Source organism: Idiotropiscis lumnitzeri, chromosome 7, assembly GCF_059441095.1.
Source record: "Idiotropiscis lumnitzeri isolate Australia: NSW breed Sydney's pygmy pipehorse chromosome 7, RoL_Ilum_1.0, whole genome shotgun sequence".
Taxonomy (NCBI): Eukaryota; Metazoa; Chordata; class Actinopteri; order Syngnathiformes; family Syngnathidae; genus Idiotropiscis; species Idiotropiscis lumnitzeri.
In genome coordinates, this window is record NC_142397.1 from 5071906 (window position 1) to 5092279 (window position 20374).

The 20374-nt window shown below is 39.1% G+C and overlaps 1 protein-coding gene across 1 annotated transcript in view; it reads right to left on the reverse strand.

Moving 5' to 3' along the window:
* The window catches only part of esamb (endothelial cell adhesion molecule b), a 46479-nt gene that overhangs the window by 1621 nt on the left and 24484 nt on the right, over positions 1–20374 (reverse strand). Inside the window, exons 3-7 of the mRNA XM_088300028.1 lie at positions 8546–8691; positions 7083–7284; positions 6198–6353; positions 296–418; positions 67–196 (exon numbers count right to left, since the gene is read on the reverse strand). Coding sequence (XP_088156154.1) covers positions 67–196; positions 296–418; positions 6198–6353; positions 7083–7284; positions 8546–8691 — 757 coding nt within the window. The remainder of the gene's footprint in view (positions 1–66; positions 197–295; positions 419–6197; positions 6354–7082; positions 7285–8545; positions 8692–20374) is intronic.

Sequence of the window (20374 nt, forward strand, 5' to 3'; positions counted from 1 at the left end):
ACAAATTAAAACTGAATGGTGATAGGGATTAAAAGATGTTTTTATTTTATTTTAAAGACTTCTCACTTAATCTCATTGGCTGTCTCCTCCTCAGTGTCCCGCTTCCTCCTCAGGACGAATATGAGGAAGAGCACCATGGCGACCAGTCCCACCATGGAGCCCAGCGTGGCCGCCGCTATCATGCCTGCGTTGGAAGCTACAAAACAACAAGACAACACACAATGTGTTAATCACAACTGCTGGAGTCCTGTGATTGGAGTGCCGTGTGTGTTTGTGTGTGTGTGTGTGTACACACAAGTGATAACCTCCAGGTTAATGGAGCAGCTGTCGGAGCCTGCTGTGTTGCTGGCTCGGCAGATGTACTTCCCCGACATGCTTTTGGTCAGGTTGCTTAGCCGCAGGGTGCCTTGTCTCTCGTCTGCGAACCAACACACACGGACGCGCACGCATATTGTCACGATCACAATCACTTGTTCACAACGACTGATGAAACATCTTGACTTCAGACTACTGTATGTAGTGGTTTCTTTAAATTAGCAGAAACACAACTAAAATGTAATGAATTCACTGAATGTATTGCATTGTATTGGATTATTTTTATTTCGGTTTAGGTATTTATATTTCATGGTTTTATTTTTACTCTGTTCAAAATTTTGAATGTTTTAATTCGTTCAAAAATAACTTAAAAGGACAGTGTGTAGAATTTAGTGCCATCTACTGGTGAACTGACAGAATGCAATGACATGACTTTTGAAGGATGTGCACCCATTTTTTCAAGCAAAATTACATTACAAACGACTTATAGTAAGTACACTGCATTTGTGACATATGCTGTAGGCATGATGTTGAGGAACTATGTTCGCTAAGTTTGTCCCCTTCAGGTATCTGTAGCAGAAAGATGGCGGTGAAACATGGCAGCAAGAGCCCTAAATTGAAAACACAAAAACGGGGTCAAATGTCACATTTATTTATTCTGTGCTGAAATATTACTGCATACATGCCTTGTCTAAGGAACGTGTTGTTTTTAGTTTTCATTTTGTTCTTCCTCACATACAGGAAGTAAAAGTAGCTTTGTGTCATGACACCAGCATTGTGCGGATATGACACTCATGTTGACTCATTAGTTACTGTTTCCTGCCATTAAGCCGCCATTTAATCCACCTCTGGTACGTTTCCAACAGCCAGTTTGGCAGAAGGCGTACGCACACCACTCTCCATCGCACGAGCTTGTTCGCTCGCCAGATTTTCGTCTCATATTTTTGCACACAAAGGTCGCGACACCGCGGCTAGCGCGTGTGTCCGCCGCTGTGCTTTCACAGTATTACCATTCAACAAAATCTGTTCCCTGTTGCAGCATCTGCCTTTAAAACACCGCCATTATAAAAAAAAAAATGTTAAGAAGGCCAAATCCTCCGCCTCAATCCTCAATCTTCAGACAACACATTGAGGCATGTTGTCATTTTGTTGTTTTTGGGAAAACATGCTTTGTGGAATTGTGATGAACAATGACCCCTGGTCGAGACCAGAGATGCCACGACAGGGCGGGCAACCCAGGCAATTGCTGACGGGGGCCCTGAGACAGCTGACATTGGCTCTTATCAATCGAAGGAGTGCTTTAGACTCTGCAACGAAAAGGTGTTTTGAATCGGCTGGTGGCTAGTTGAGGCATCGAGAGATGGCTCATTTGGGTCCGGATCAACGACGCAACTGGAAATCCCTGAAGACACTCCAATGACACCCCAGGATTTGAGAATCTCCCTAATGGAGCCCCCGGACCAGGACATTTAAGTTCTTTATACATCTTAATCTTAAATAATCACCAATTACTAACATTGAAAACTAGCGCTATAACTAATCAAGAATCAAATTCAATAAATGATTAACTGTATTATTAATTTTTGTAGCAAATTTAATGAATTGGTATTTGTTTTAAGCTATTTTTTTATGTTTTTTTTTATTTCCACAATTTAAATTATAAACATACAGCGGCATGTTTATATCCAATCCAGAGTAGAAAATTAACACAAATGAACTCTGCCTAACAACAAGAGGCAAATATTATTTCGCTCATGTGTAAACACCACCATAAACATACAATGGTCTTTAAGGACTTAAAAGCGCTAATAATCTTATCACATCACAGCACACACACGCACATTCCTACATGTTTTTTTTGTGATCAGTAAACATTCATATTAAGTAGTTTAAAAAAAAAAAAGAACACTACATCCAACACTGTGGTAACCATTCACCAATGACCATATCTTGGTACTATCACAAAATCAAGAAACTGTCTAGTGAAAAGGATAACAAGCTAACACAAGATTTTGTATGTAATACAGAGCAATGATTCCGCGGCAATGACAACCTAACACAAGACACATACCGGTAATAGTAGACAAGTAAAGTTTGAAAGGAGAAAACTGACCCACTTTTCTTCCATAATGGGGCAAATCAAACACATGCAATTGCTGATTAAATGAATAAATTAAAAGCTTTAATGTTGACATTATCATCTGACTTACACTCATTTCTCCTTTAAAACTTGAAAAAAAAAAATAGATTTAGGATGGAGGGATGAATGAGGTGAAACCCTTACCCATAAAACCCAGGACCAGTATTGGCTGAGGGCATGGCCTCCATTCTTTTGTGTGTGTGTTATATGTGATGAGAGAAAGAAAAAAAAAAAAAGATAAAAATGAACAAGAATGGCACCGTGGGATACACACGAGGTGGACGGGAGGAGGAGGGGAAGAGAAGCGCTCAGGCCCAAATCCAACTTAGGGCTCTTAGAGGGGCTGAGCAAGTAATGACATGGGTCATGTTAGATTAGGCACAAAACAGGAAAAGAGGGGAGAGAGAAAGAAAGAAAGAAAGAGAGATAGCTAAATGAAAAGATAAGCAGGAAAGTTCCAATATGAAAGGAAAGCGAGAGCATATATTAAAGTGCCGCTAAAAGGATGACATTCGGACTCAAGTGTTGTATTTATCAAGTTTTCAACCAAAATGAACAACGTCAATCAGAGGGAGTAGCTTTCATTTGCTAAATCTAAAGACTTTATAGAGAGACTTTCATAAAGAGATGAATGATGCACATCAATCGATGCTAAGTCCTCTCGTTCAGAAGCAGATGGCCACAAAGGGCAACGCAAAAGATTTAAATGGACTTCTTTTTTTTTTTTTTTCATATTTCCGCTTTCAGCGCTAGTTCGGGGAACCTACAACGCCAGGACCACACTCCACCTCATGCCTGTTTGGATTTACCAAAAAAAAAAAATAATCGCAGGAAATTGAAATAATCTGTCACCATCGTAAAACCATAAAGGTGACATACTGTATTAATCAAAGACAAAAAAAAAAAAACAGTTTGTTCTTCTGTCCACGCTAAAAGTTTAATGACAACCCAGATTGTCTTTACTGTAAAACTAAACGCATTGAAAGAATTACATTTTAAACTTGAATACAGGAACAAAGTCAACTGTATCCTTAGCAACAGCAGAACAAAGAATGTCTTTTCCATTGGTACGATTTTAAATCCATCTACATTGCTACTAGCCTCATCCTAGCTAGCGCTAAGCTAGTTCGCTTCTCATGTACGGCATCCATGTTGCCATTTAGATATGTCACACGTACAGAGACATGCCGGCCATTTGAACAGTTCTCGTTGACGACAATATGCGACAACACAACAACACTCTGAATATTCTAACTTGATTGGGAAAATTCTGATTCAGCGTTCGTTAATGGCTAATGCACAGATCTACTTCTCAATAAATACAATCAGGGTCGGAATTTTTCAGTCGCAGTGAGTTGGTCGGTCAATAGAACAGTGGAAGTGGAGGATTCGCTGATTGTATTTTTTTTGACGATTGTCCAGTTTAGTCACTTTCTATTTTGGGCAGCAGGCCTAAGTTAAAGTGCTGAGGTGTTTTGCTATGACTAATGTTGCTTAAATCATTGCCTGTACTATTTACAAAAGCCTTTTTTTTGGAGCTCTTATAGACCAAACCCAGCCCAAAAGGTTTTGTCTGCGATGTGATGATGGTGATGTAAGGACGCTGAGTCAACTATGTTGTGTTGGGGTCAGCGGCGAGGTGCATGACATTTGGACATCATGTTTGCCTTTGCTTTGACACGATAATGATGTCATGGTCACTAAAAGACTGACATACTAAAATCATTCTGTTGTTGCACCCCTTTTGGTGTCACAGTAAGAAAAAAAAGTGTAATTTTAATATTGAAGGATATTTGTCACTTAAAAAACTTTGGACTTCATATAGTTATGTCTCCCACTTACAATGTAAACGACATTCACGTGAAACTGATATAAGTCAAAGCTGTTTTTAATTTATTTTTTTTTAAGTTGATAAAAACAAGTGACTAATCACGAGGTCGTCCAAAGTGGTGCAATATATATATATATAATCAATATATACAGTGTGCAGTTGTAAAATAGAAATAAAATACGACACCCCCTCTTTTATTTTAGCATCTATATTTTTAGTGGCATATTTTTGTTAGTGCAAGTTTTAGTAAATGCCCCTGAGCCAAATGTGTAAATAAAAAGAAAGCCGGTGAAGTGAGCCAACAAACAAGCCTAAAGCGCTCTAATTATCATGTCCATTTGTTTAATCCTCTCAGAGAGTGTGCGGTTTTCGTACATACTGAACGTTATATAAGCTTAACTTCAAATTTAACGTCAAACCCGCATTTATTCAGAGACATTTTGAAGTGTACATCAACATTTCATTTTGGTCTTTTTTTTTGGAAAACAATCCTGGAATTTTGATGTGAATCTCTTTGTTGTCTGCATCATAAAATGGCACTTCATCCACAGATCAAAATCCTGCAATGTCAAATTCTCTATCATCAATCAGGATATTTATATTATTTAAAATCCGCCGTCTCGCCGGTCTGTTGTGCATACGAGCCTCTTAACTCAGATTCATAGTCACCCTGGATACTCACCAAACAAGCGCATGCACATAAAAAAAAGCTTGACAGTCCTCCACGGTGACTTGCTGCTCTCTCCAGATTCGCTGAACAATTGTACGACCAATCACTGCGCGGCATTTTCGAACCATGTGACAAGTTTGTTTACAGACCGTGGAGTGCGGCGGAGACGATGAATCACGGTCACGTTGGCCCGTTTTAGGGGAAAGTGACCTTTTTGGTGTGAATGCACCCTCAAGTTGTCACTCACAAGCTTCCAAGTCAAATTGCACTATATGGACAAAAGTATTGAAACACACCAAATAGTCAATAGTATGTGCAATTTTTGAGTTTTATGTTTTTTTTCTTTAGATTTTGACCACCAATCTGCGGCACTGCTTCAAAAAACTCCTCAAGCAACGTCTCTTCACCACACTCAACTTAACTGTATTTATAAAGCACTTTAAAAGACAACCACCGCTTTAAGCAAAGTGCTGTACATAGCGCAAAAGTAAGTCATACAACAACAAACAAAAGAACAAATGAATAATGAAGACAGTAAAAAGCACAAAAACAGAAAGAACGTAAGTAAGTCACACGCGGAGTCAAAAGGCAAAGGATAAAAATGAATTTTAAGAAGAGCTCATAAAGGTGAGATGGGTCGAGACCATTTAAAGATTTTAAAACAAATAATATCATCTTAAAAAGAAGTCTAACATTTACAGGGAGCCAGTGAAGGAACTGCAGTATAGGAGTAATGCAGCAGCATTTTGGAGCAACTGGAGATGCGTGATGGAGGATTGTCTGACTCCCAAAAAAAACAGGCACGCTCACATCCAGAAATGCTCACGCACACATTTTTATGACCGCAATGAGTTATTTGGGGAAAAGTTTAAGTACAATATGTTTGTCTTTAATCCTGAAGAACTGTTTGTGTATGAATGTTAATTTAAATACATTTTGTAAAAAGAGTTGGAGACCGAACTAAACGAACCAACTACACTGTAAAAAAAACAACTTGAATTTCGTTTGCACATGATTAAAATGTTTTCAACGAATCCATATTAATTAATCATTTTTGAGGAAAACATGTGAAAATCACGAAGGTTTACCACATTTTAATCTGCCATCTGTTTTTTCTTGTGTAACCACTTCAAAAGTGAGTGAAGTGCATAAAGTATTTTGAAGCTGCTAAAGTGGGTGTCTCAATATCTTTTTTCCAAACATTGTCAATTATCTCAGTTGTTGATGCGTTGAGTACTCACTCTGCATTGGTGAGAAGAAGACCTCCTGCATGGGGGCGGTCTTGGTCCACTTGTACTGAGGGACGGGCTTCCCGTGAGCGGACTTGCAGCTTAGAGTCACGTTGCCATTGACGACGGGCTCGCCCGTCATGATGCACACTGGAGGGGACGGCGGGACTGGGAAGACAAGATGTTAGTATGTACGCTACCGCAGGATGCAACAAAGGCTTCAAACGTACCATGTATACATGTGCATCAATCAAAAACAGACACACGCTCACATTTTCATCTTCTCAAATACAGTAGTATGGGCATTAATTATTAATTTTTCACTAAATACAGAAAGAGTAGGTGTCAGGGAGTGTATTTTTAGAATTCAATTAAACATTAGGGACGCAAGTAAAGATTATTTTAATAATATATTTTTATTTTTGTCGATGAATGATGAATCGGATGAAAAAAAGGTTTTTAAAATTTCCATCCCTTTTTTTTTCCAAAAAATAGGACATAGTGTGCATAAAAAGCACAACATGTTGGAAAATTTTAGCAAAAGTGTTTTGATTTAACGTAAAAAAAATAAAAACATTAAAAATAAATAAATAAATAGGCAGCTTTCATTGACCTCATACGTACTGTTGAGAGATAAAAATTCCAAGAATTTGGGCAAAACGATTAATCGATAATCAAAGGGTTCATCCTTAAACAATTTTCTACATAGATTTGTTTCAAATAATTTAATCGACTCATAAATTATAATGTTTAGTGTTTTTGTTAGTTTTCCTGACGGGAAACAGTAGGCGTCTATTTGAGAGAGGCCTTTATTAAGTGCAAGCAGTGGTGCGGTTACTTTGTGTGGCATTTTTGATCAAACGTAACCTTTAAGTGGTGATGCTAGGGGTGTGTTACCTTTGACATTAAGGCGCATCTGTCCAGAAATGCCAGTGCCTCCGGGTATGATGACGTCGCACACGTAGCGCCCCGTGTCGGACTCCTGCGTGTTGTTGATGAAGATGGAGAGGTTGGCGGAGGGCATGGCAGCGCTGAAGCCAGCCCGCTTGCTGAAGTCGTTCTGGCCGTGGCCCACCTCCCCCGAGCTGAAGTTGATCACCTTTATGGACATGTGGCAATTAGCAGCATTTCTCGTCAACAAAAATACTCAAATCAAAATGATGTCACATTAAACATCTCTGTAGAATATATAATAAGAATGAATTAAGTAAATACATTGTATAATGGAATAAATATCCTGCGGTACTAACCACCTTTGGTAATTAGTCACATGGCAGAGGTGAATTCTGCATATCATACATTTTAATTGCATTGGCTGTGGGGCATATTTGCATGTGCAGATTTAGCATATAAACAGAAATGGACGTTCATCATAAAGATAATCCTGATGTGTGCAGATGGCAAACGGCGACTTTTCTGATTTTCTCTGCGAGATAAGCCGCCAGGCATCAGACACTGAAACTGTTTAGATTATATTAATCATGCCAAGAATCACGCATACACGCACACACACACACAGTGCATGTGCTAATATTTACAGGGCACATGAAGCATGTCATTAAGTTCACTTTCTCCCGAATGAATTAGACGTGACATGATTCAGTATTCTGAATCTCAGAAGAGCAACTTTAGGACCTGACGCACCCCATAAAACGTGCGTGATGTCCTCCAACTTTGCTTAGAGACGAGCTCCGAATGTAAATAAAAAGATCCTTGCTGATCGATTATTGAACAAATGCTAATTTGAAGTCTATACAGTGGTGCCAATCATATTGCAGTGAGGCACGTCCTACCTAGAGTGCAATTCATAACCTCTGAAATTCTTTCTGAGCTCATCAGTATGGCACTACTATTATTCTATGCAGAGGATAAAGACTATATCACTGTCAGTATTGTCATATTGTCTGCCTACACTCTTATTCTTGAACCATGTGTGTTCAGTGTGTTGCTTTAATGGTTGAAGCACCGTAATATAAATGCTAATGATTAGCATTACAATTAAGCCAGCTGTATTTAGTGTGGAGTTTGGCTGGGTCCTTCTACTTAAGTGTAGCGTGAGTCAGAGATTCCATGTGACAGACATCTTGAACAAGTAAGCGGTTTTACTTTATTTTACTTTCATTCAACAGTGGTTAACCTCTGCTCTCCTGCTACTCTCGGACCATATCATCCCTACTAGATATATGAATATTCCCCTTCAATAGTTCCACAATGACCTCCATTCACCGTGTTGTCTTTAATCCTACTAAAGATGATCACCATTGTCAATTCCAGTGGAGGTCAGCGCACAGTCAACTTCAGATACACTATCTATGACACAGAATACATTTTTTATGTGGTTTATTTAGCCAAAGTCTCACCTGTTTGGACTCATTCCCAGTAAAGTGCCAAATGACGGTGTTTTTGGAAATGTCCGAGCTTGGGCTGTACCAGGCTCGCAGTACCACCATCTGGCCCTTGACCACCTCCAACTCCTCCCGCGGGATTTCCACCTTTTGGCTGTCACCTGCAATCGTGTTGAAAAGTGAATACAAAAAAACGTGACGAAAGTTTGTTAAGGACATTCTTATAGTCCCCAAGTTAAGACATAATGCTAGGGGAAAAAATACATACGCTCGTGTGTATCGGCGTGATAATACTACCCTTCGCAATGGTTGCCAACGGATATTTAGCTAAAGCTAATTGCATCAGTGTTCCAGACCAAGCCACAGTGCGCGGTTAGCATAGCCAACTAGTTAGCCCGCTAGCCACGGCCGTAGCTTGCTAGCTGAACGATCTAATGGCGGGAGATACGTCAGAAGAGTGAACAAGGTCGTTGGACAGCCAAGGAAGTTGGATTGTACCGTGAAGCGCTTGTGTTGGAATACAGTTTTCTTCATTGGAAAGTCACACCGTCGGCTGGTAACAATACACGGGAACGTTACAGTCTTCTGAACTGTGAGTACACTTATTCCTTCGACACTTACCGTGATAACAACGTTTTCTTTTGGATTTGGAGTTTCTTTTGGAAAATGCCGGCTTAGATTGTAACGGCTTAGATTATAAGATATAGGTTTTGGGTTGGTATCGTTGGTGGTTTTCAAAATTTTATAATTGGGGCATATTTACTTTAACACTCAAATTTATCATCTGGTCAACTGGCTTCACATGCAATCATGATTGTGTCCGCCTGACAGCACAGGACGGGGTAGGTGGGGGGGAAATATAACGTAAAACGATCAGAAATGTTAAAATTTAAATTCAGAATATGAGGGGAAAAAACACAAATCAGGTGGAACCCAACACACATACGCATTACAAACGTGAATACATAGTTTATACAAATTAAATAAAAAAATTGAATAAATATATATATATATACATATATATATATATATATATATATATATATATATACACGCGCACTAATTAAGAATCTTTGCCGAAAAATCTTCCGAGTTTTGCTGATTTTTATGTTCTTTTTTTAACATTCACCAATTGCAAGATAGACATTCAAACATAAAAAAAATCTGCAAACTCCCACCCTCCCCCAATACATTTTGCAAATTCTTCTCTGTTTTGCGAATTTAATGCTGAAGGACAAAGTATTGTAAAATGGTCAAATGTTCTGCCTTCAAATTCATACCCTTATTGTTGTAAGTGTTCAGATAAAAAAGTAATATATTTTATTTTTTTTTTTTAATTAACCAACTGATTAATTGATTATCAGAATTTTGTTTCGTCCGTACAAAATGTATTCATGAAAATATTTGAAATTGAATCCTAATGAAATTTTCAGTTAAGTAGACATCAACTGAACTTAACTGCACCTTCACTTCATTTCCTATTAAAATTCTGAGCGACAAAACAGACTCACATGGTGCCCAGTCACCAGAACCAGAGAGTTGGAGCTGGATCAGCTGATCCCAGCAATCGGAGTCGGAGTGCGTCTCCAGTTTGGAATGTTGTGGGGTGTAAAAGCAACCCAAATGGGGGAAAAAAATTTAAATCAAGTCCTCCGGAACGCTTTGACGAGTTTAGCTCTCAAGAGAAAATGGTCAATCAACAGCTTGTGATCCACAGTCGGACAGACAGCTGGAACGTCCACATCTGTTCAGCCGGCAACGTCTTTCCCGTTCTGGTGATGCCGTGCATGTGCGGGGCAGAGGAATTAGGAGATTGGAGCTGGCTGGGTTGGGCTGAGTGGGGATGCGCACATTTGGACAAGTTGTTTTTTTGACCTCAAAAAGTTTACTTGCAGTGTCTCAGTTTTTCTTTTTTTTTTTCTTGCGCCTCTTAAGGGCAAAGTGACCTCTGCCTCAGTGGCGCTCGTATTCCTTAATTTCTCAATCTGCCAAATCCTGTTGACTAATCCCTGAACAATCCCGGCCGCTCAATCCTCTCACCTCACGTGAGGGAAAACAGCTCAACCGGACATGGATATGATGTAACATGCGCGCGCATAGGCACACGCACACACACACACGCGCGCACGGACGCAAATGCATAAACTAGCACACTAGAGTGTCATCCCAAAATTAACATGAGCTAATCACTTTGCTTGACACAAAATCATGACATGTCATGCTAGCCAGCCTGACCTGTTTGGAAGGAGCACTCATCCTGTCTGGTCGCCATAACAACTCAGGATGGAGTAGGGGGACAAAGCTACCAAAAGATCATCACATAAAATTCATGCAAATGAAAATAATTTTGAAAAATAAATATTAAAATGTGTTTATTTGGCAAAATGAGAAAATTGCAATAAAAAAAAAAAATAAACACAAAAAATAAAATAATATTGCGAAATGAATTTGGAAATGGCAGTTCATTTTCCATGACAGCACTGATACAATAACTGGCTACTTCATTAGGTACAAAATTATCAAGATTTCTCAAAAATAAAAATAGATATTTAATAATTAATTGGGGGAAACTGAAACTTTGCTTTTAAATATCAACAAGTCATAACACTGTCACAATTATAAATCAACATATCGAAATGTAAAAAGCAATAACGATAATTGGGGGGAAAAATAAATGATGGAAACCATACAACTAATCTTTCATGAATGAAATTAATAGAATTCATTATGTGAAACAATAACTTTGGTCAAATGAAAATGAATATGAAAATAATTTCATTATTTAAAAAATATTTCAAATTTAGTAGTTACTATAAAACTAGTAGCTGCTGAAAAGTCCGTATTTGATCTTTTTTTTTGTCAACCACATCAGGTTTTCTAAATAAAATAATTATTCTAATAATATGTTTATTTATTCATGAATTAGGGGTTTGGTTTTGCAACAGGTGGAATTCCTTTCTGAAAAGTCATCGCTATGCATAAATTACAACAAATCCATATTGTTCAAGCCTTTGTAGGTCAAACTTAAAAACAAAAAATGAAAATATCTCAAAAACCTGATGTGCTCGCCACTATCCCTCCAGACCATTTTCATTCTTAATGTGGCGGCAGTCTCGGTGTCCAGAGGAATTATATATTTTTTTTTCCACCCTCCCTCCCCTTCTCTCTCACAAATCCTGTTAGCACTCCAATTTCATCTCCAGAACCAGCTAGCACTAACCAATATACCGCCTTAGATCTGCTGTAACATTACGTAACAACAACAAAATTGAAGAAAAAAAAAAAGGTCTCGGAATGAGGGTGTCTGGAATCTGCCGACTGGTGTGATGCAATATTTGATCTTGATTAATCAACATTGTGCAGCCGGAGAACCAATCAGGTTGGATGATCAGGTGGGCAGAAGACTGGTGGTGAGATGATGATGTTGAAAAATGGTGGGGGGCAGGGCTTGGGTAGAGATAATACTCTGTTGTCTGCTTCATTGAGCAGGTTTAGTGTGTCATTCACTTGTTTATGAAAAGGAGGAAAATCTTCACTTAATCCACGGCCGCCTCCATCTGGGATGAGATGAATTCCAGTTCAAGAGGAAACTGCCAATAAACGCCACTCATATATGATTCCATGAAGCCTCTGTATAGCATTGTCCTAATTTCCACTTTGCCAAAAGGCGCAAGTTATGCTTAATGTCAGTTAATTGGATTCTTCTCTTTTATGTCACCAATCATTTAGGGCAGAGAGTTCCCAACCTTAAGAGAAAACTGCTGCAAAGGATTCTTTCTTTGGAGAGAAACAAAAGTAGGCCGCAATTGTGTCACATTGTCACATCACAAGTGTCAAAATGCAGCCTGCCAAACTATTGTTTTGTGGCCCTCTGAAGCAAATAAGTGTGCTTATGTTATTTCTTGCTAAACAGATTTGTCGTTTTTTTTGTTTCTGCAGAAATTTTTGTCCCGAATCTCACATTTTATTCACTTTTGACAGACAGAATATCTTCTTTCATTTATTTTGTGCAAATCCCCTAACAAAAATTAAACGCTAGTATTTCTATTTGACAGGCACTATCTTATAACAAATGTGATAGTTTTTATCTTTAACGACTTATTGATTTCAAATTCAATTTGGTGTTAAAAATTCACAGGGAATGTTCACTAGGACAGGGTAAGATGCCGAAAGGTGACTTTAATAAGTACTAGTACAAGTACTATTGAGGATATTGGTTAGCTCAAGTGTAATGTCACGTTAGTTTACAATAAGCGAACACTATTGATGAGACTCGTGTGACGATGGTTTCTATGTAATAAATAATTTTACAACTGAATACAGTCGCTAAATGTAACATGGGTCAATGATTATGTACATGCTAGATGCATGGCGTCGGTGCTTTATGATCTTCTGCATTAAGTACTTTGCCACCATCTTGTGGCATCTAGATGCAGTACAACTCCCTTTTGGAAGATGTCCTTGCTCACGGCACTATATACAATACAATACAGCTAGCTATATTTATATAGTGCATTTCACAACAACTGCAGCTGTAACAAATTTAAATTACCAGGAAATTAGAACACAAATAAAAACACATAAATACACTATATAGTAAAAAAATCAGGGGTCATTGTGTACATGTACTAGTATGATGAGATGATTATACATTGGTACATTGGATTCAAAGTCCTCACAGCCATCTGAGGTAAATTATCAATATGATATAGCCCACAATAAAAATGAGTATGGATATGACTTGCTGAGTTATTAAATAGTTATTAAAAAGTGTACCTTTGATTGTTCAGCTCGATCTATTATTATTGAAAACACAAAAAATCTAAATGGTCTTTTATTTTTTATAATGTTTAACTTGGTGAGTTAGCATTAGTAAAGATGTGACTTTTCGCATTCGACCCAAACTGCCCTGAGCTCTAATTAGAGCCAAGTGTAAAACCAAGATTTGCCCAAAGGGGGCAGCACATCCCTATGATACCATTAGGAGAACTAATGAGGAGATAAGATCCCATCATCATTAAAACGGCATGATAGCACCGTATTGGGTTGAATAAATGACTGTGAAGTAGAACAACAAGAGAGCGTGGGTCTTATTAGTGCCCCAAATAAAAAGGTATGCCATTGTGTCATGTATGTGTGTTTGTATGTCTCTCTAGTAGTGTGTGTGTATGAGATCAAGCGAAGGATAAAAAGCGCGTGGCTCAGTCAAAAGCCCTGAGGGAGCCATGTAAAGTCCTGTGTGAAGATAAAGTGATCCTCTTTAAGCGGCCCTGCTCTATCTCATGCAGTAATCTCTGCTGCTTCCAAGCCTCCTCCTCCTCTTGCTCCGCTCATGGCAGTCCCTCTCCACAAAGCCAAAGCCCCAGCTGAGAAAGTCGCTCCATACATGCATCCTTACACCTAGAGCTCTAACCTTCTTTTACCTGCACAGACAACACGGAAGCTACGTCACTTGATTTTGTCAATTCAACATCAGTTGAATAATTTTGATGTCAGATTGATGTTGAATTGACATCAGATGGCCTCTGGGTCACTGCAGTATTTGAAAGTGGTACCAAATGTCAGTGTCCGTCCTGGGTGCTCAGTACAAAATTGGAGCATCCATCCATTTTTTTCCAGAAATGTTCTTATTAGGATCATGGGTGGAAATATGTCTACGCCAACTGAGTTTAGTTTAGAGCTGGTGAAGTAGTTGCCAATCAACTACAAAATACGGCAACAAAAATACTAAAACCAAATACAGAATGTACCCAAAAAAAAATAATACACACAAGCAACAACATTAGGAAAAAAAGAAAACCCAAAAACCCAATTATTAATGTGCTCAACGGCGCAAAGTGTGTTTAAAAATTCATCCAATTGTGAAAGCACCCAGAACGCACCATAATCGTTTGTGCAGCAAACTTGCCGAATTGTCTTCTGTCCTCCCTGAGTGTGCTTTAAGCTGTTTAATGTCACCCCGATTGGAGTTTAATGTAAAAAAATAATCACACAACAACCTAGAAATGTCCACATTGTGTATTTAAATACACGACGTACTTTATTTTAGAAACATCAACATTGCTAATGCAACAATCAATGTAAAATCCCATTGACTTTCTAATAGAAAATTTGTATCGATTTCTGGCAGCGATATTACTTAAAATAAATATTCCCGCAGAAACACTGTAGTAACACATACGGAAAGATAAGTTATATTAATGAAGTTAAATTACGGCTTCCTCCTACTCTTCTTGTCTGAATTGTGTGCATCACCATGCATGTATAGTACAACACTGCTCGTGTTTATTAATCATTATTTCAATATAAATCAAAATAATTGTGACTACTTTTTTTTTTTCAATAATCATCCATCCCTACTATAAAGTGAAATGTGTTTTGTCCTTCACGTGATGAGAATCGCCTTCCAGCCACACGTATAATGTGCCGTGGGTCGTTACATGATTGAGTGCTTTTAACATTTTCGTATTAACAAATCTTAACTATTTTATGCACTTGTATGGTAGTTAAGAATGTGAATAAAGCGCTCTGAAGGTGTAACATCTCTGCACTGGCCCTTTATTTTAACAGAAGATGCGTTTCGTCTCATTAATGCGGCTTTTGTGCGTGTGAAAGTATGTCACAAAAGTTCCAACTAAGTCTTCGGACGACCCCATGAAGGCAACGTCACACAGAAACAAACAACGGGATAATACATTATTCACGCATCCCATTCCTTTCCCCTTGTTATAATCTTTCACCAGAGCGGCACAGAAATCGGGGCGACCTTAAAATTTTACTTCTACCAAACTGAAAACTCACTCCAGATTTGCCGAGGAGAACAAACAAAGTCGCGACAGAGCGAATCGGTTATTCTGGAAGATTTTGACAGACAGGAAGGATGGAGGGAGGAATGTAGGACAACAAAATAGCCCGTTTGGTGTCAAACGGCATGTTGGACTGACCCTACAGGCTTCAAAACAGATGGCGCCTCAATAATAAATATTTGGGGAAGGCGCTTTTAAATTGGATTACATTAGTATAATCTCTGCAGCTATTTTCAACTATCTCAGGCACACTGGCTTTAATCCCTCTTAACTTTTGATTGTGTTTTAAATTGATTCTCCTCGCACACCCACACGCACGCACGCACACACTATACTTGCCGCATGCTCACACGTGTGCAAGTACATAAACATGCACATACACACTCGACTTCATAAATAGTATTTTCTTCACTGTAACAGCTTGGGGTCAAAGATGTCCATCGATAGAAAAATAAAACCTATTGTAACGAAGACTGGTATTGCAATATAAAGTCGTATATTGTCACTGCATTGTGAAGAACACGTATGTCCAAATTTTTTTTTTAATTTTCACGTTAATGGGATGTCGGTAAGACAGAAACCCCAATCATGCAAAAATAATCTGAAAAAAGTGACAGGACAGCGACGACATGATAAAGTGTAATAATACTGAAAGAAAAGTACACACACTCTAGTGTGAGTGTGTTAACGTGTGCTTTTGGGGGCGTGGCCTAGCGAGTGACGTAAGGAGCTGGAGTTAGTCAGGTTTTTTTCAGTGTGAGTGTCTGCATGTTTTTTTTTTTTTGTCCTTTTTCATAAACTTGTGATTTGGCTCTCCTTGCCCTTGTGCAAGGGCATTACCACACCTTAGAGGTCAAGTCGATTAAAAAAAAAAACATCTACAATATCTTCTATGTGGCCCCGCTAGTCAAAATAAGGTATTCTGATTAATATAGTTTGTGAATGTCACATGACCAAACTCAGAAAACACCATGACTTGTCTTAATAAAGCAGCATAATTGGGGCAGTGCGCATATCACGGGAAATATTTTCTAGTTGTAAAGCATTAATTCTGTATAACACAAATGCAACTATTTACACCAACTATTTATAGCGAAGGAAGTCATTTGAGACATTATTGTCTCCATCTTCATCAACGATGCCTCGTTATAATCACATTATTGACTTCACCATTGAATACCCGGACCTGTCATCTGGCTTTGTCCTTCACCTTTTGTGCAATCTTTATATACAAGCGTGATGATGCAGAAGTGACAGTGGCGGCATGTAACGCATGTGTGTGCGTGTGTGTGTGTGTGTGATGCTGGATGCCTGGCGTGTGTCTCTTAGCGCCTTTTGACAAGCAAACACATTTAACACAATGCCCGCAGAGCTGATGCAAACATGAAACACAAGACAGACAAATGGGGAATGGGAGCGAAGAGGGGCTCGGAGGGGGGCGGGTGCGGGGGGGGGGGGGGTCCTTCTGAGGAAGGGCGGGTAGCAGCGAGTGTGTTGGGTTTGAGGAAGAGAATGGGGAAAGTGGGCTGATGCTTTGATCACATGCAAATAGCACACACTGGGGATGTAGGTGTTTTTGTGGGAAAACAAAGACTGCTTTTGTAGCCCAACTTTGCTGGTGTGTGCAAGTTTGAGAATCTAATGCATGCTCGTCAGTGGTGGGCAAGCTGCTTTTAAATGTCATCCATTATGTATCACTGTCTTTTGAAAGCTATTAGTCATGACAATGAGTGTCTTTGAATCGTTTTACTTCACCTAGTGTCGCTAAAACAACTGCGGAATACGATAATATAACATTTGACTTCTTTAAGTGCGAATTGTCTATTTGTAACGTGCAATTGGCTGATGACTAGTCCAGGGTGTAATCCGCCTCTCATCCAAAGTCACCATGGGTAAGGCTCCAGTCAGGGATGAGCAATTATGGAGAAACAAAATAATCGCGTATTGAAATTCCGATTATATATTCATCTCAAAATTTTGTAACGAACAAAACTCTCCTCAAAACGACCCTCATAACCTCACACCCATTCATCACTGCATGTTGAAAATTTAATGCTAACATTAAATAGCATCTACGATACGGTGATAAAAGTCTTTTCGCAATGGATTGAACACAAACAGTGCTGCAAACATGAAGGCAGACAATACAACCGTATACAAAGTCAAATATTCTTTAACCTCTGCGAAGAACGACTGATATTAGTGCCGTACTGCTGAGTTGAGAAATATCAATGAACAGTATATCCAGCAGTCAGTCATATACTTCCCTCAGGTGGCCAACGCGGTACAAAATGGGGAAAAAAAAGACAAATAATAGACAATTGTATTAATATAGGCAATTATTTAAAAAAAATTGGGGGAGGGGTAAATTACTGATGTATTTACTCGTTACAAAGTTGGGTTCCTGCACCGTTATTGTATTCTCAACCTGGTGCGAGTAAATTTAAATGTAGAAATGGTCAGCCGGACTCGAACCGATGGCTGCCAGTGGCCTCTTCATCCCAGCTGTCCATCATTCCCACAGTGACTTGCCTCGCCAACTTTCGGGCAGGCAATGAAAGACGACACAAGAACTTAAATAGGCCTGCGATGTTACGCCGCAACAGAGCCCACAACCAGCCGCCTTTCATCTACGAGGGAGATATTTATAAAGCATTAGCACTCCACTCGGCTCTTTTAACAACGACGCAACACCTAATGAACCGGTCGCATCGCCTTGGCTTGGTCGCCTGCAGGGTGACGCCGAGGCTTTATTGCGCTGCCACTGGTAATTAACAAGTGGAATGATCTGATTTCAGATTTCTACTGGGACTTCATCAGAGAGAACTCACAGGATGATCTTTCTAATCTGCCCATGCTGAACCAAATAATCCAATGCCTCTAAAGTTGATTGTGTGTGTCTGTGTGCGTGTGCTGCAGTATTTTCACATTTTGTTGTTACATCTTGGGGCTGTCACAAACTGATCGTTTTAGAATCGATGAATCCTTCAATGACGCTTCAATCTCCCTCACCCCCGATCGTCTGTAAACATTAACAACCTGCTGCAATTTGCTTGGCAGGTTAGTAGTTGTTGTTAACCCATTTAGGCCGAGAGCGCGTTAAAATCATCTAAAACTAAGAAAAACCAACAGAGCCACCCTGAAAACTAACAAAAATTAAACAAAACCCAAAAATCTAAACTAAAGAATGTCTTGAATTTTTTCACGATTTTGAAGCCTCATTTAATATATTTGACAATTTTTGTAATCATTCAAATTTGGCTATTATCTTCTCTTCAATTATATATATATATATATTATTTGGACATTAAAAAAAAGATTGATAGTGGATAAAGTGGCTTAAGTCCCTCTTATGCTTTCATTTTGTACGTTTCCCCCCATATATCTTTGACGAAATATAAATAATCATGCAGAACAAATTCGATTTTTTTTTTTTACATGCAGTATAACATATCCGCTATTCCACTTGAACTGACTCAAATGTGTCAGACAAACCTCATGAATGAGTTACAGTGCACGACACTCGCAGATCACATGACGCGTCTCAACCTGTCTTTACCTTACGCACTGAAATTAAGTGATGCATAATTAACAAGAGCCATTACATAGGCGGAATCAATATTTAAAATAAATATCTAATAATAGCATGTCATTTTAACATGTATTTAGGACATGACGGCTGGAATTCTCTGCACATAATAAGCCAGGAGGGGGAGAGAGAGACAGACAGAGCACATGCAAAAGTGGGTTAAAGACATTTATGATTTAAAAAGAGTCTTTAGATATCCCACTTAAAATGACACACCTACTAAGTTGCAAATGTGGTTATAAAATAAAAACGGCAAGTTAAATCTTCAAAGTGACTCAATTCAAGCAGTGATGGGCCAAATCTGCACTGCACGTATGAAGTGACCCCCTCGGTCCACCCGCGAGGAAGGCCCCTATTTTAAACGTAAATTTATTTTAAACACCGTTTAAAACCTTTCCCAGGTGTCTTCATCACGCTAGCTGAGTATCTCGCGTGGAAGTGGTTCTGTTTCTTCGCTCAGCCGAGCTGATCAAGTCATGAGCAGAGAAACTCACTTTAGGGTGGCTGTTAAGTAAATCAGCCCCTATTTTACGTAACACTGAAGCTGGTTTTAGAAATAGGTAGACAACTAAAGATTGACTTTGTTGTTTGATTTCAGACTCAAATTTGTATACAAGCCTGAAGACATCCATTTTTTCATGACAGCGAAGAAGTGTCTGGACTCTTTCAGTGCAAGGGTGCATTAAGAGAGCCAGTGGACGCACATGACACATGTCCCTCCACTTAACCTTAATGATATCTTGATCGTTTTTCTTAATTGCATTTCCTGCTTGGACCAGCATTGGCCCACATGAGCTAACCTTCTCTCCGGTGATCTCATGCGCCCCTATTAAAAAGAAACATAATGAGCAAAATGGAAGAGCATGTATGAAGAGAACCATGTAAAATGCAGTTGACCTTATCTGGATGTTCCTCTTTTCATAGTCACGGGCCAATCATGCACTCCATGGGAGGCGGGGGGGGGGGGGGTAACTAGAGTGTTTTTAAAGATAAAACCCCAGCAAACCTGTTACAATGATCAAAGTATGATCCATCTATCCATTTTCTATTCTGCTTATCCTCATTTGGGTAGAGGGTTAGCTGGAGATTGACACTGATATTGCAGGGCATATACAGTACCGACCAACTATTCACAACAAGAGACATTACAAAGCAGGGGTGGGCAACTGCGGTCCTCCAGGGGCGCTTTCCTGCATGTATAAGATGTCTCCCTCCTCCTCCAGCGGCCCTTGAGGACTGATGTTGCCCAGCCCTGATATAGAGTAATCAATGAGCCTAAAATGTCTGTTTTTGGAATGTGGGGGCGATACTGGAGTACCTGGAGTAGGGAAAAAAAGTTTGATGATGGTAGTGACTCGACTTACAAATTCAATGCAAACCTTGCAGATTTAGTTTTTTTATTCAATTACCACTCATTTTTGCTGCTTATTTTGGGTGTAATTCCACTGT